The following is a 15,914-nucleotide window of genomic DNA, read 5'->3' as shown; positions in this document are numbered from 1 at the left end:
ATATGATGGTAATGACCACAGGGTCGTTGTGTCCAGAGATGATGCATGCGGCATCTTCTTGAGTGAAGGTAATAATGGGGAGGTCGGGCGACTTATCGCTGTTTCCGACGTGGTACACCTCTTTAAGGTGTCTTTTACGGGATGACTTGGAGATTCATCCACCTGCAAATCCTCCGCTTATCGTGTGCACGTGTCTCTTAGGGGTGTGAGGGGGACTTTCACCTCATCCGACCTCTTCATCCATTCTCCTCTTTCTTGGTTCTTCCGCTCTATTGGCTAAGAACCGATCTAGTCGCCCTTCTCGTGCCAATTTTCTATAACATTCTTTAGGTCGTGATAGTCATTGGTAGAGTGCCCATAGATTCGGTGGTATTTGCAATACTCTGTCCGACTTCCTCCTCTCTTGTGTTTAATCGGGTGAGGTGGTGGGATGTTCTCGGAGTTGCATATCTCCCTGTAAACATCTACAAGGGACACCCGAAGAGGGGTGTAGTTGTGGTACTTTCTGGGTTTCTCAGTAGGTTGGTCTTCTTTCTTCCTGGATTCTTTGTCCTTGTCCCGAGGTGGGTAGGAATGTCCGGTCTTTGAGGTCTCTCCTAATCGGGAGTTCTCCTCCATATTGATGTATTTTTTTGTCCGTTCTTGTACATCATTCAGAGATGTTGGGTGTTTTTTGGATATAGAATGGTTAAAGGGCCTTTTCCGTAGACCGTTGATGAGTCCCATAATCGCTGCTTCTATAGGAAGATTTTGTATGTCCACGCATGCTTTATTAAATCTTTCCATGTAACTGCGAAGGCTTTCCCGATCTCCTTGTTTAACCCCTAGCAGGCTTGGAGCGTGTTTGGTTTTGTTCTTCTGTATGGAGAACCTAGCTAGGAACTTCTTAGTGAGGTCGTCAAAGCTTGTTATCGGCCTTGGCGGCAAGCTGTCGAACCACTTTATCGCCGTCTTGGTTAAGGTGGTCGGGAAAGCTTTGCACCGGATTGCATCTGAGGCATCCGTGAGATACATTTTGCTTTTGAAATTGCTGAGATGATGGCTCGGATTTGACGTACCGTGATACAGGGCCATGTCGGGAGCTTTGAAGTCTTTTGGGACTTTAGCTTTCATGATCTCCTTTGTGAATGGATCTTGGTCCTTATGAGGGCTATCCTCGGGATTGAGTTGTGTTGTCTTAGTTTTAAAGTCAGCCTCGAGCTTTAGAAGCTTGTCTTCCAGCTCTCTTCGCCGTCTCGTTTCTCTCCGGAGGTCTATTTCGGCTTTTCACTGATGTTCGGCCTCCTGTTTGAGCTGTTTGAGGCAATCCTGCTGTTCACGGATGGCATCTAAGATTTCTATGTTTTGAGGTTGTTTGTCTCCCTTGGATTGGTGTGTGTCCTTTGGGGAGTTTGGTGTGGCATTCGTGTCTTTTAGTGGCATTACTTCTTCTACTCCGGAGTTTGCCATGTCGATGGGATGACTTCCAGATTCCCCGACAACGGCACCAATGTTCCGGGGGTTACCTGAAATTGAAGGTCGACCTCGGATGAGATCTTCTGATGAGGTCAGAGCTGTTGTGTCCGACTTGCTGAATCTAGTGGTGCTGCCGATCCTTGGTCACCAGAGGGTGGTGGTACCTGCAAGAGACTCCGATGCTTAAGTTAGCACGTGCTTTAGGCAGGTTTTTTGTAGAATCAGAGTATGAGTTATACCTGGGTGCTCCAGTGCATTTATAGTAGTGTTTGATGACCTTCCTTCGAGATAAGTTTGTTATCTTATGTTATCTTTGGTGGGTGAGGTCACCTTATCTTTTTTGGCTAGCTGCCTTTAGAGGGGCTATAATCCTCAGCTTTGGGCCTGCTTGGGCCTTTATGGAGATTTGGCCGAGCTCTTTTAGAAAGAGGTCGGTAATGAGCCAACCTTTACAAGAGGTCGGTCAGTTTGACATCGTCCAACCAAGAGAGTATAGCTTGGCCCAGGGTTTGAACACTCTCACTCCCTCTTGGGCGCTGAACGCCAGCAGGGGGTCTCCTCCAAGATGTGCTATTTTTTCTGCTGTGCTTTCCTATTTCTGTTCTAAGTACTATACATGATAACAAATGTTAGAAAAATGAGGAAAACTATGAGAATTAATATAAAATAAAATGATAAAATCAAGCTAAAATAACTGAAACAAAACTAAACTATAGGATACGTATGGTTGGGTTGCCTCCCAACAAGAGCTTTTTTATCGTAATTATCTTGACAGATAGCTCCTTTACGGAGGTTCATAGGGGCTCCGATCTTCACCACTCTTGTGAATTTCCTCCCTGTGCTCTCATGAATTAACTCAACAAGTGATGCGTGAGCATCTTCTCTGTCTTTTCCTAGTGAATTTTCATTTGAGTTGATAAGTTTAATCAAGATTTAATATATTTTAGTCACTATGAATGCCACTTTGAGTTGTGTGCAATTCCATTTATTTCAGGTAGCATTCAGATGAATTTGACGGAGTTTTGTAGCAAAAAAGGAACAAAGCGAATGATGCTGTCAACCCTGACCTCCTTGCAATCAAAGAAGAATATCGTGAGCTATAGAGATCCAATTGACATGATTCTAGCAGCATTGGAAAGCTAACTTCTAGAGCTTTCTAACGATATATAATAGCATACCCTTTTTTTCCATTTCATTTGGCCTTCACGGCGCCACACTCAAGTTTCCAATGAAGAATACACTCTGCCTCATCCACGCCGAACTTGAGCTTTCTCAAGTTCAGTGCCAGTCCAACGCACCAAAGGAAGTCACGCGCATCACTCCACGCTGAATTTGGATTAATCCAAGTTCAGCATGGACTCAAGAAAAGCACAAGTTTAGCCACTGCCTCCTTCACGCTGAACTTGGGAATTCTCAAGTTCAGCGTGGACCTTAATGAATCAAGTGATCCCCAATTCGTCCAAAGGCTGCATGAATTAATTTAAAATAATTTTGATTTAAACTTTTATTTTATTTATAATTAGAAAAATATATTATTTAGTTTAGGAAATATATTTTACATTAATTAGGATTAGATATAAAAAGGGAAAAGAAGTAGCCCTTCGGGCTCACATCTTCTCCTCTCTTCGACCTCATTCCGCAATTTACAGTTTACCTGAATCCTAGTTTTCTCTCTGAACCATGAGCAACTAAACCTCCACTATTAAGGTTATGAGCTCTATCTATTTTATGGATTGATACTATTATTTTTCTATTTTAATTCATGTACTAATTTATATTTCAAGAATTGTTTTCATTCTTTATCTTATGAATTTGGGTGGAACGAAAGTATGACCCTTATTCTAATTGAGTTCTTGTATAACTTGGAAAAGCTCTTTACTTGAACAACAGATTGAAAACATATTCTCCTAAATTCTAACTATCTGGACTTAACGGGATACGTGAACATATAATCTTCTTATATTTGGGTAATTAGGATTTTTGTCGCACATAAACTAGAATTGAGCTTCACCCTCTAATTGGAATTAAGTGACCATGGAATTGGCGGTTAATGAGTTTTAGAGGAGACTAAAAAGGTCTACGGAATTAGGGTTTAGTCACTTATAGTTTGCCATGAATTAAATCTTGCATGATTAAAATAGTTAGTAAGAAAAGTCAATCCAAAAAATAGATAAGTCTGAAGCCTTAACTGTTTCTCCATATATCATTCATAACTTGTTTATTGCTTGTTTTCTGATCTCCTGAATTTACTGTTAATGCATTTGAACTCTTAAAACACCATTTTCTGTTTGTCTAACTAAGCAAAATCACTTGACCATTATTGCTTAATCCATCAATCCTCGTGGTATCGACCCCCATTCACCTGAGGTACTACTTGGTACGACCCGGTGCACTTGCCGGTTAGTTTGTGGAACATGCTCTAGAGACAGGATCCGATTTACAATGTGTGGTATGACTGGACTTATTGTGAAGACTACTCTCATGCCACGTGAGAAGTCTTTAGTAGGAATCTTCTTCTTGTTCCTCCATCCCTTGGGCACCTTCTTCTTAGGGCCTCCTCATTCAATGGTGGGTGGTAAATTCCCAACACCAAAATTAGGTTTGATGTCTGGGGGTACTGTATGGTTTTCCACTGACTGAGAGGGTTTGAGCATGGAGCTCTGCATGCTAGTACAACATTTTTCTGAGAGAGGCCAAGGCTTAGGAATCTTGATCACTAAATGGTCCTCATGCATCCTTAAGACTAGCTCTCCTCTCTCTACATCAATCAAGGCTCTCCCAGTAGCTAGGAATAGCCTTCCTAGGATGATGGAGTCATCTTTTCCCTCTCCAGTGTCAAGTATCATGAAGTCTGCAGGGAAGTAAAGGTCTTTAACCTTTTGGTGCGCGAAATTGTGAACAATACTTTTCACAACTCTCATAATCCCTGGTCATGAACTCCAAAAACTTGGTGGTTCAATTCCATGGCATTACACAACTTCGCACAACTAACCAGCAAGTGCACTGAGTCGTCCAAGTAATACCTTACGTGAGTAAGGGTCGATCCCACGGAGATTGTTAGCATTGAAGCAAGCTATGGTCATCTTGTAAATCTTAGTCAGGCAAACTCAAATGGATATGGTGATGAACGAAAATAATATAAAAGATAAAGATAGTGATACTTATGTAATTCATTGGTAGGAACTTCAGATAAGCGCATGAAGATGCCTTCCCTTCCGTCTCTCTGCTTTCCTACTGCCTTCATCCAATCCTTCTTACTCCTTTCCATGGCAAGCTCGTGTAGGGTTTCACTGTTGTCAGCAGCTACCTCCCATCCTCTCAGTGAAAATACGTCCCTGATGCTCTGTCACAGCATAGGCTAATCATCTGTCGGTTCTCGTTTAGGCCGGAATAATATCCATTGATACTTTTGCGTCTGTCACTAACGCCCTAGCCTGCTAGGAGTTTGAAGCACGTCACAGTCATTCAATCCTTGAATCCTACTCAGAATACCACAGACAAGGTTAGACCTTCCGGATTCTCTTGAATGCCGCCATCAGTTCTTGCCTATACCACGAAGACTCTGATCTCACGGAATGGTTGGCTCGTTTGTCAGGCGAGCACTCGGTTGTCAGGCGATCAACCATGCATCGTGCAATCAGGAATCCAAGAGATATTCACTAAGCCTCAGATGCGTGTAGAACAAGAGTGGTTGTCAGTCACCTTGTTCATGGGTGAGAATGGTGATGGGCGTCAATCATCACCTTCATCAAGTTGAAGAACAAGTGATATCTTGGACAAAGAACAAGCGGAATTGAATAGAAGAATAATAGTAGTTGCATTAATACTCGAGGTACAGCAGAGCTCCACACCTTAATCTATGGTGTGTAGAAACTCCACCGTTGAAAATACATAAGAACAAGGTCTAGGCATGGCCGAATGGCCAGCCTCCCAAAGTGATCAAAAGATCTCTAGAGAAAGGTTCCAAAGATCCGAAGATTCTTAATACAATAGTAAAAGGTCCTACTTATAGAAAAACTAGTAACCTAAGGTGTACAGAAATGAGTAAATGACATAAAAATCCACTTCCGGGCCCACTTGGTGTGTGCTTGGGCTGAGCAATGAAGCATTTTCGTGTAGAGACTCTTCTTGGAGTTAAACGCCAGCTTTAGTGCCAGTTTGGGCGTTTAACTCCCAATTAGGTGCCAGTTCCGGCGTTTAACGCTGGAATTTCTTGAGGTGACTTTGAACGCCGGTTTGGGCCATCAAATCTTGGGCAAAGTATGGACTATTATATATTGCTGGAAAGCCCAGAATGTCTACTTTCCAACGCCGTTGAGAGCGCGCCAATTGGGCTTCTGTAGCTCCAGAAAATCCACTTCGAGTGCAGGGAGGTCAGAATCCAACAGCATCTGCAGTCCTTTTGAGTCTCTGGATCAGATTTTTGCTCAGATCCCTCAATTTCAGCCAGAAAATACCTGAAATCACAGAAAAACACACAAACTCATAGTAAAGTCCAGAAAAGTGAATTTTAACTAAAAACTAATAAAAATATACTAAAAACTAACTAGATCATACTAAAATCATACTAAAAACAATGCCAAAAAGCATACAAATTATCCGCTCATCACCTTTACTAAGACGTTTTCCTCCACTCCATACGACCTCTTTAGGGACTTGTCTGCCATCTCCAGCGAGATCCTTATGGGCTGCTGGTGTGCGAAATTTAACTCCGCACAACTTAACCGGCAAGTACACTGGGTCATCCAAGTAATACCTCAGGTGAGTGAGGGTCGATCCCACGAGGATTATTGGATTGAGAAATCTGTGGTTATTCTACAAATCTTAGTCAGGAAAATAGAAAGATAGTTGTTGTTTGCTGTAGGCGCATAGACAAGCAATAACAATAATAGGTAGAGACAGTAATTAGCGATTAGTCAAGGCTTCGGAGATGCTTCTTCTGCTGAATTAACACGTCGTATTCACAACTCCAATGATGAATGATTCCTTTAATGGCAAGGCTGTAAGTGACTAAGCCATTGGTCTTGGTCATTAATCTCTTCAGGTCCAAACCAAACATCCGAACAAACTAGATCAATCTCTTGATGATCCTACTCAAAATGCCACAGACCAAGTCGGTCTTCCGGATTAGAGACTGATGCTCTTATGATTCTAGCCCTTAAAGCCACAAGAACCTTAATTACCCTTGACTAACGAGATTTTATGTCACATACCCTAGTTAGCCCAGATAATTCCCTTGGAACCCGTGATGCATCCTCAAGCTGTAGCTCAATACTATCTGGGTCAGGACTCGTAAAGAACTCATGTAGAATCGAGATTCATAAGGATGAAGAACGACAATGCATTATAGAATAGAATCACACATTTATTGGACTAGAAAAGCAATTGTATTAATTCATAGGAATCAGCAGAGCTCTTAACCTTAATCTAAGAGGTTTAGTTGCTCATACAGTACAGAAAATAATGTGTCAAATGTTCTGAGGGGCTGAAGATCTTAAACATGGGTGATCTTCACCTATATATACTAACCTAATAATTAAGAAGTACAAAAATAGGATAAACTAGACTAGAGATGTGAAAATCCACTCCTGGGCCGACTTTGGTTGAGTGCTTGGGCTGAGCTTGGCATCTAACCCGAGGAATGGGCATTGAACACCCATTAGAATGATGTCCATGCTGTCTTGTGCTCCCTTTGGGGTGTTGAACGCTAGGTTTGAGCATTCAACTAACGCTGGCTTGGGTCCTCTTGGGGCGTTGAACACCAAAAAGGGGGTGATTTAGACGTTCAACCCCCAATATGGGCAGTCCCTTCCAAAGAAAAGTATAAACCAATATATATTGCTGAAAAGCCCTGGAAGTTAGTGGTGCACGAAATTGTGATCTCAATGGCGCCAACAACTTGGTACGCACAATTGTAATATCACTCTTTTTCATAACTTCGCACAACTAACCAGCAAGTGCACTGGGTCGCACTAGGTCGTCCAAGTAATAAACCTTACGTGAGTAAGGGTCGATCCCACGGAGATTGTCGGCTTGAAGCAAGCTATGGTCACCTTGTAAATCTCAGTTAGGCGGATTCAAATGGTTATGAAGTTTTAATAATTTAAAAGATAAATAAAACATAAAATAAAGATAGAAATACTTATGTAATTCATTTGTGGGTATTTCAGATAAGTGTATGGATATGCTTTATCCCTTCTGAATCTCTGCTTTCTTACTGCCTTCATCCAATCCTTCATACTCCTTTCCATGGCAAGCTGTATGTTGGACGTCACCGTTGTCAATGGCTACTTCCCATCCTCTCAGTGAAAATGGTCCTCTACGGATTCTGTACGACTAATCAACTGTCGGATTGCTCATCTCGGATGAAAAATACCATGCACAGATGATATCGTATGGCTAATCAGATGTTGGTTCTCGATCGTGTAGGAATAGGATTTACTATCCTTTTGCGTCTATCACCACGCCCTATAGTCGCGAGTTTGAAGCTCGTCACAGTCATCCTATCCCAGATCCTACTCGAAATACCACAGACAAGGTTTAGACTTTCCAGATCTCAAGAATGCTGCCAATGGATTCTAGCCTATACCACAAAGACTCTAATTTTGGATTCAGATGCCCCATTGTCAGAGGGGAGTCAATGTGAATCGTTGATTAGAAACCCAAGAGATATACATTCAAGCTTGTCTTCATGTAGAACGGAAGTGGTTGTCAATCACGCGTTCATAAGTGAGAATGGTGATGAGTGTCACATAATCATCACATTTATCATGTTCTTGTGTGCGAATGAATATCTTAGAATAAGAATAAGCATGAACTGAATAGAAAACAGTAGTACTTTGCATTAATACTCGAGGAACAGCAGAGCTCCACACCTTAATCTATGGTGTGTAGAAACTCCACCGTTGAAAATACATAAGTGATAATGGTCCAGGCATGGCCGAATGGCCAGCCCCCATAAAAGTCTAAGATAGCATAAAACTGATCAAAGATCCCTAGTACAATAGTAAAAAGTTCTATTTATATCAGACTATTTACTAGGGTTACAGAAATAAGTAAATGATGCAGAAATCCACTTCCGGACCCACTTGGTGTGTGCTTGGGCTGAGCATTGAAGCTTTCATGTGTAGAAGTCTTCCTTGGAGTTAAAGGCCAATGTGTAACTTATTTCTGGCATTTAACTTTGCTTTGCAACTTGTTTCTGGCGTTTAACGCCAGAATAGGGCAGAAAGCTGGCGTTAAACGCCAGTTTGCATCGTCTAAACTCGAAAAAAATATAAACTATTATATATTGCTGGAAAGCCCTAGATGTCTACTTTCCAACACAATTAAGAGAGCGCCATTTGAATTTCTGTAGCGCCAAAAAATCCATTTCGAGTGCAGGGAGGTCAGAATCCAACAGCATCAGCAGTCCTTCTTCAGCCTCTGAATCAGATTTTTGCTCAGGTCCCTCAATTTCAGCCAGAAAATACCTAAAATCACAAAAAAATACACAAATTCATAGTAAATTCCAGAAATGTGAATTTTGCTTAAAAACTAAAAAAAATATACTAAAAACTAACTAAATCATATTAAAAACTATATAAAAATAATGCCAAAAAGCGTATAAATTATCCGCTCATCACAACACCAAACTTAAATTGTTGCTTGTCCCCAAGCAACTGAAAAAAAATAGGATAAAAAAAGAGAATATACAATGAATCTCACAATATCAATGAAACTTAGTCCCAATTAGATGAGCGGGGCTAGTAGCTTTTTGCTTCTGAACAGTTTTGGCATCTCACTTTTTCCTTTGAAATTCAGAATGATTGGCATCTATAGGAAATCAGAATTTTAGATAGTGTTATTGATTCTCCTAGTTCAGTATGTTGATTCTTAAACACAGCTACTTTATGAGTCTTGGCCGTAGCCCTAAGCACTTTGTTTTCCAGTATTACCACCGGATACATAAATGCCACAGACACATAACTGGGTGAACCTTTTCAGATTGTGACTCAGCTTTGCTAAAGTCCCCAGTTAGAGGTGTCCAGAGTTCTTAAGCACACTCTTTTTGTTTTGGATCACGAATTTAACCACTCAGTCTCAAGCTTTTCACTTGGACCTTCATGACACAAGCACATGGTTAGAAATAGCTTGATTTAGCCAATTAGGCCTGGATTTTATTTCCTTGGGCCCTCCTATCCATTAATGCTCAAAGCCTTGGATCCCTTTTACCCTTGCCTTTTGGTTTAAAGGGCTATTGGCTTTTTCTGCTTGCTTTTTCTTTTTCTTTCTTTTTCTCTCTTTTTTTTGCCACTTTTTTTTCACTGCTTTTTCTTGCTTCAAGAATCAATTTCATGATTTTTCAGATTATCAATAACATTTGTCTTTGTTCATCATTCTTTCAAGAGCCAATAATTTTAACATTCATAAACTTCACTATAAAAAATATGCACTGTTCAAGCATTCATTCAGAAAATAAAAAGTATTGCCACCAAATTAAAATAATTAAACTAATTTCAAGATAAAATTTGAAATCCAAGTACTTCATTTTCTTTTGTAATTAAGCACATTTTTCATTTAAGAGAGGTGAAGGATTCATGAAGTTATTCATAGCCTTAAGACATAGACACTAGACACTAATGATCGTGTAATAAAGACACAAAACATAGCCAATCATAAAGCTCAGAACCGAAAATAGAAAAATAAATAGACAAGGAGATTAAGGAATGAGTCCACCTTAGTGAGGGTGGCGTCTTCCTCTTGAAGAACCAATGGTTCTCTTGAGCTCCTCTATGTCTCTTCCTTGCCTTTGTTGCTCCTCCCTCATAACTCTTTGATCTTCTCTAATCTCATGGAGAATGATAGAGTGCTCTTGGTGCTCCACCCTTAGTTGGTCCATGTTATAACTCAAGCCTTCCAAAGAGGTGTTGAGTTGCTCCCAATAGTTGTGTGGAGGAAATTGCATCCCTTGAGGCATCTCAGGGATTTCTTGATGAGGATCTTCCTCATGCTCTTGTTGAGGTCCATGAATGGGCTCTCTTATTTGCTCCATCCTTTTCTTAGTGATGGGCTTGTCCTCTTCAATAAGGATGTCTCCTTCTATGTCAATTCCAGCCAAATTGCATAGATGACAAATGAGATGAGGAAAGGCTAACCTTGCCAAGGTGGATGACTTGTCAGCCACCTTGTAGAGTTCTAGAGGTATGATCTCATGAACTTCTACTTCCTCCCCAATCATGATACTATGGATCATGATGGCCGATCCACAGTTACTTTATATCGGTTGCTAGTAGGAATGATGGAGCGTTGGATGAACTCCAACCATCTTCTAGCCACAGGCTTAAGGTCCGGTCTTCTCAATTGAACCGGATTGTCTCTTGAGTCTCTTTTTCATTGAGCTCCTTCCACACATATGTCCATGAGGATTTGGTCCAACCTTTGATCAAAGTTGACCCTTCTAGTGTAGGGGCGTGCGTTTTCTTGCATAATTGGCAAGTGGAACACCAACCTTACATTTTTCGGACTGAAATCTAAGTATTTCCCCCGAACCATTGTAAGCCAATTCTTTGGATTCGGGTTCATACTTTGATCATGGTTCCTAGTGATCCATGCATTAGCATAGAACTCTTGAACCATTAAGATTCTTATTTGTTGAATGGGGTTGGTGAGAACTTCCCAACCTCTTCTTCGGATTTCATGTCAGATCTCTGGATACTTATTCTTTTTTGAGCATGAAAGGGACCTTAGGGATCACCTTCTTCTTGGTCACAACTTCATAGAAGTGGTCTTGATGGACCTTTGAGATGAATCTATCCATCTTTCATGACTCGGAGGTGGAAGCTTTTGCCTTCCCTTTCCTCTTTCTAGAGGTTTCTCCGACCTTAGGTGCCATAAATGGTTATGGAAAAAGAAAAAGTAATGATTTTACCACACCAAACTTAAAAGGTTTGCTCGTCTTCGAGCAAAAGAAGAAAGAAAGAAGGGGAAGAAGAAGAAAAATGGAGGAGATAGAGGGAGAAGTGAATTCGGCCAAGATGGTGGAAAGGTGTATGTGTTGTGTGAATATGAAGGAGTAGTGAGGGGTTTATATAGGGGTGAGGAGAGGGTTAGGATTCGGTCATTAGGGTTGGGTTTGGGAGGGAAAAGTGTTTGAATTTAAAAGTGAGGTAGGTGGGGTTTTTGGGGGAAGAGATATGGAGGTGATTGGTGAAGGGGTGATGGGGAAGAGTGAAGTTTAGGGAAGAGTGTTGTGGGAGTGTAGGTAGGGATCCTGTGGGGTCCACAGATCCTGAGGGGTCAAGGATGTATCATCCCTGCTCCTATTAGGCGTGTAAACACCCTTACAGTGCAATCCTGGCGTTTAACGCCAGATTGCTGCTTGTTTGTGGCGTTAAACTCCAACTTTTATTCCTTTTCTAGCGTAAAACGCTAGGCTGCAACCTGTTTCTGGCGTTTAACGCCAGATTGTAGCCTGTTTCTAGTGTTTAACGCCAGTTTGGTGCTTGTTTCTGGCGTTTAACGTCCAGAAGGGTGCCAGACTGCGCGTTAAACGCCCATTCTGCTACCCTTACTGGCGTTTAAATGTCAGTAAGTTTCTCCTCTAGGATGTGCTATTTTTAATGTTGTTTTTTATTTTTCTTTAATTTTTGCAGTTGTTTTTGAGACTCCACATGATCATCAACCTAAAAAAAAGAAACTAACATAGAAAAGTAAAATTGGGTTGCCTCCCAATAAGCGCTTCTTTAATGTCAATAGCTTGACAGTGAGCTCTCATGGAGCTTCACAGATGTTCAGAGTATTGTTGGAACCTCCCAACACCAAACTTAGAGTTTGAATGTGGGGGTTCAACACCAAACTTAGAGTTTAGTTGTGGCCTCCCAAAACCAAACTTAGAGTTTGACTGTGGGGGCCCTGGTTGACTCTGCTTTGAGAGAAGCTTTCCTTGCTTCCTCTCCATGGTTACAGAGGGAGATCCTTGAGTTTTAAACATAAGGTAGTCCTCATTCAATTGAAGGATCAACTCTCCTCTAACCACATCAATCACAGCTTTTGTTGTGGCTAGGAAGGGTCTTCCAAGGATGATGGATTCATCCTCATCCTTCCCATTGTCTAGGATTATAAATTCGGTAGGGATGTAAAGGCCTTTGACCTTTAATAGCACGTCCTCTACCTGTCCATAAGCCTTTTTCATAGATTTGTCTGTCATCTCTAATGAGAATTTGGCAGTCTATACCTCAAAGATTCCCAGTTTCTCCATTACAAAAAGTGGCATTAAGTTTATGCCTGACCCCAGGTCACACAGAGCCTTCTCAAAGGTCATGGTGCCTATGGTACAAGGAATTAAGAATTTACCAGGATCCTGTTTCTTTTGAGGTAAAGTGTGATGAACCTAGGTATTCAGTTCATTAATGAGCAATGAAGGCTCATCCTCCCAAGTCTCATTACCAAATAGCTTGGCATTCAGCTTCATGATTACTCCTAAATACTGAGCAACTTGCCCTTCAACAATGTCTTCATCTTCTTCAGAAGATGAATAGTCGTCAGAGCTCATGAATGGTAAAAGGAGGTTCAATGGAATCTCTATGGTCTCTAGGTGAGCCTCAGATTCCTTAGATTCTTCAATTGGGAACTCCTTTTTGTATAGAGGATGTCCAATGAGGTCTTCTTCACTGGGATTCACGTCCTCCTCCTCCTCTGTGCATTCGGCCACACCAAGTAAGGTTATGGCCTTGCACTCTCTTTTTGGGTTCTCTTCTGTATTGCTTGGGAGAGTACTAGGAGGAGTTTCAGTGACTCTTTTACTCAGCTGGCCCACTTGTGCCTCCAGATTTCTAATGGAGGACCTTGTTTCATTCATGAAATTTAGAGTGGCCATAGATAGATTAGAGACTATGTTTGCTAAGCTAGAGGGGCTCTGCTCAGAATTCTCTGTCTGTTGCTGAGAGGATGATGGAGAAGGCTTGCTATTTCTATACATGTTTCTTCCACCATTATTAAAGTCTTGCTGAGGCTTTTGTTGATCTTCCATGAGAAATTTGGATGATTTCTCCATGAGGGATTATAGGTGTTTCCATTGGCTTCACCTATGTAATTTACCTCTGCCATTGCAGGGTTCTCATGATCATAAGCTTCTTCTTCAGAAGATGCTTCTTTAGTACTGCTGGATGCATTTTGCAAACCATTCAGACTCTGAGAAATCATATTGACTTGCTGAGTCAACATTTTGTTCTGAGCCAATATGGCATTCAGAGCATCAATTTCAAGAACTCCATTCCTTTGAGGCATCCTATTACTCATAGGATTCCTTTCAAAAGTGTACATGAACTGGTTATTTGCAACCATATCAATGAGTTCCTAAGCTTCTACAGGCGTTTTCTTCAGGTGAACAGATCCACCTGCAGAATGGTCCAATGACATCTTAGACAATTCAAATAGACCATCATAGAATATATCAAGGATGGTCCATTTTGAAAGCATGTCAGAAGGACACTGTTTGGTCAGTTGTTTATATCTCTCCCAAGCTTCATAGAGGGATTCACCTTCTTTCTGTCTGAAGGTTTGAACATCCACTCTAAGCTTGCTCAGCTTTTGAGGAGGAAAGAACTTGGCTAAGAAAGTCGTGACCAGCTTATCCCAAGAGTTCAGGCTATCTCTAGGCTGAGAGTCCAACCATGTTCTAGCTCTGTCTCTTACAGCAAAAGGGAAAAGCATAAGCTTGTAGACCTCAGGATCAACTCCATTGGTCTTAACAGTGTCACAGATATGCAAGAATTCAGTTAAGAACTGGAAAGGATCTTCTGATGGAAGTCCATGAAACTTGCAATTCTGTTGCATCAGAGAAACTAATTGAGGCTTTAGCTCAAAATTGTTTGCTCCAATGGTAGGGATTTAGGTGCTTCTTCCATGGAAGTTGGAATTTGGTGCAGTAAAGTCACCAAGCATCTTTCTTGCACCTCCACCATTGTTATTGGGTTCGGCCATCTCTACTTCTTTTTCAAAAATTTCAGTAAAGTCCTCTTCAGAGTGTTGTGTTTTAGCTTCTCTTAGCTTCCTCTTCAGAGTCCTTTTAGGTTCCGGATCAGCTTCAACAAGAATGTTCTTATCATTGCTCCTGCTCATGTGAAAAAAAAGAGAACAGAAAAGGAAGAGGAATCCTCTATGTCACAGTATAGAGATTCCTTTATGTGAGTAGAAGAAGAAAAGAATAGAAAAAGGAGAAGAGAAAAATTCGAACACAGAGAGGAAAAGAAGGTTCGAATTTTAAGATGAATAGAAGTGTTAGTAAATAAATAAATAAATAGAAGGAGATGAGAGAGAGAGAGAGAAAGAATTCGAATATAATTAAGAAGAGAAAAGAGAAATATTTTTGTTTTTATTTTATTTATGATGTTAGTTTCGAAAATTAGGAGAAGAAATAAAATTAAAATTAAATTTTAAAACAATTAGTTAATTAAAAAGAATTTTGAAAAAGGGTGAGGAATTTTCGAAAATTAGAGAGAGAAAAGTAGTTAGGTGGTTTTGAAAAAGATAAGAAATAGTAAAACAAACAAAAAAATCAATTAGTTAGTTGAAAAAGATTTGAAAATCAATTTTGAAAAGATAGGAAGTTAGAAATGATTTTTGAAATTGATTTTGAAAAAGATATGTTTAAAAAGATATGATCGAAATTTATTTTGAAAAACATTTAAAAAGGAAGTTAAAAAGATCTGACTTTTAAAATTAAAATTGATTACTTGACTAACAAGAAACTAAAAGATATAATTCTAGAATTTAAAGATTGAACATTTCTTAACAAAAAAGTAACAAACTTCAAATTTTTGAATCAATCACATTAGTTGTTAGTAAAGTTTTTGAAATTTTGAAATGAAATTAAAAAAAAATTTTGAAAATCAATTTTTTTTTAAATTTTCGAAAATATTAAAGAAAAATGGAAAAGATTTGATTTTTGAATTTTTAATGACGAGAGAGAAAAACACCAATTTGAAGCAAAACATAAAAATCATGAATCAAAACAACTAATGCATGCAAGAACACTGTGAATGTCAAGATGAGCACCAAGAACACTTTGAAGATCATGATGAACATCAAGAACTTATTTTTGAAAAATTTTCAAGAAAAGGAAAACATGCAAGACACCAAACTTAAAGATTTTTCATGTTTGGACACTAAGAATTCAAGAATACATATGAAAAACAAGAAAAGACTCAAAATAAGAAAATTTAAAGATCAAACAAGGAGACTTATCAAGAACAACTTGAAGATCATGAAGAACACCATGCATGATTTTTTCAAAAATTTTAGGAAAATAAAAGCATGCAATTGATACTAAACTTAGAAATTTGACTCAAGACTCAACAAGAAACACAAAAATATTTTTGATTTTATGATTTTATAAAATTTTTTGGATTTTTTGAAAATATCTTTTTGGAAAAATGAAAAAGAAGAAAAATTTTGAAAGATTTTTGAAAACTTTTTGA

General features: G+C 39.7%; 1 protein-coding gene and 1 non-coding gene across 2 annotated transcripts; one reads left to right on the top strand and one right to left on the bottom strand.

Moving 5' to 3' along the window:
• Window positions 1-288: 288 nt before the first annotated feature.
• LOC130978188 (uncharacterized) lies at window positions 289-1,014 on the bottom strand. Its single transcript, XM_057902240.1, has one exon. The coding sequence runs from the start codon at window positions 1,012-1,014 to the stop codon at window positions 289-291; it is 726 nt and encodes a 241-aa protein (XP_057758223.1).
• Window positions 1,015-13,908: 12,894 nt separating this feature from the next.
• Window positions 13,909-14,016, top strand: LOC130947684 (small nucleolar RNA R71). Its single transcript, XR_009072768.1, has one exon. It is a non-coding gene; the product is annotated as a small nucleolar RNA R71 (small nucleolar RNA).
• Window positions 14,017-15,914: the final 1,898 nt, after the last annotated feature.

This window comes from Arachis stenosperma, chromosome 1 (genome assembly GCF_014773155.1).
Source record: "Arachis stenosperma cultivar V10309 chromosome 1, arast.V10309.gnm1.PFL2, whole genome shotgun sequence".
Classification (NCBI taxonomy): Eukaryota; Viridiplantae; Streptophyta; class Magnoliopsida; order Fabales; family Fabaceae; genus Arachis; species Arachis stenosperma.
Note: the sequence above shows the minus strand (reverse complement) of the source record. Positions and strands in the feature narration are given on the sequence as shown.

Coding starts and splice junctions, on each gene's coding strand:
- LOC130978188 (XM_057902240.1), bottom strand. CDS start 1,014: ATGTATCTCACGGATGCCTCAGATGCAATCCGGTGCAAAGCTTTCCCG.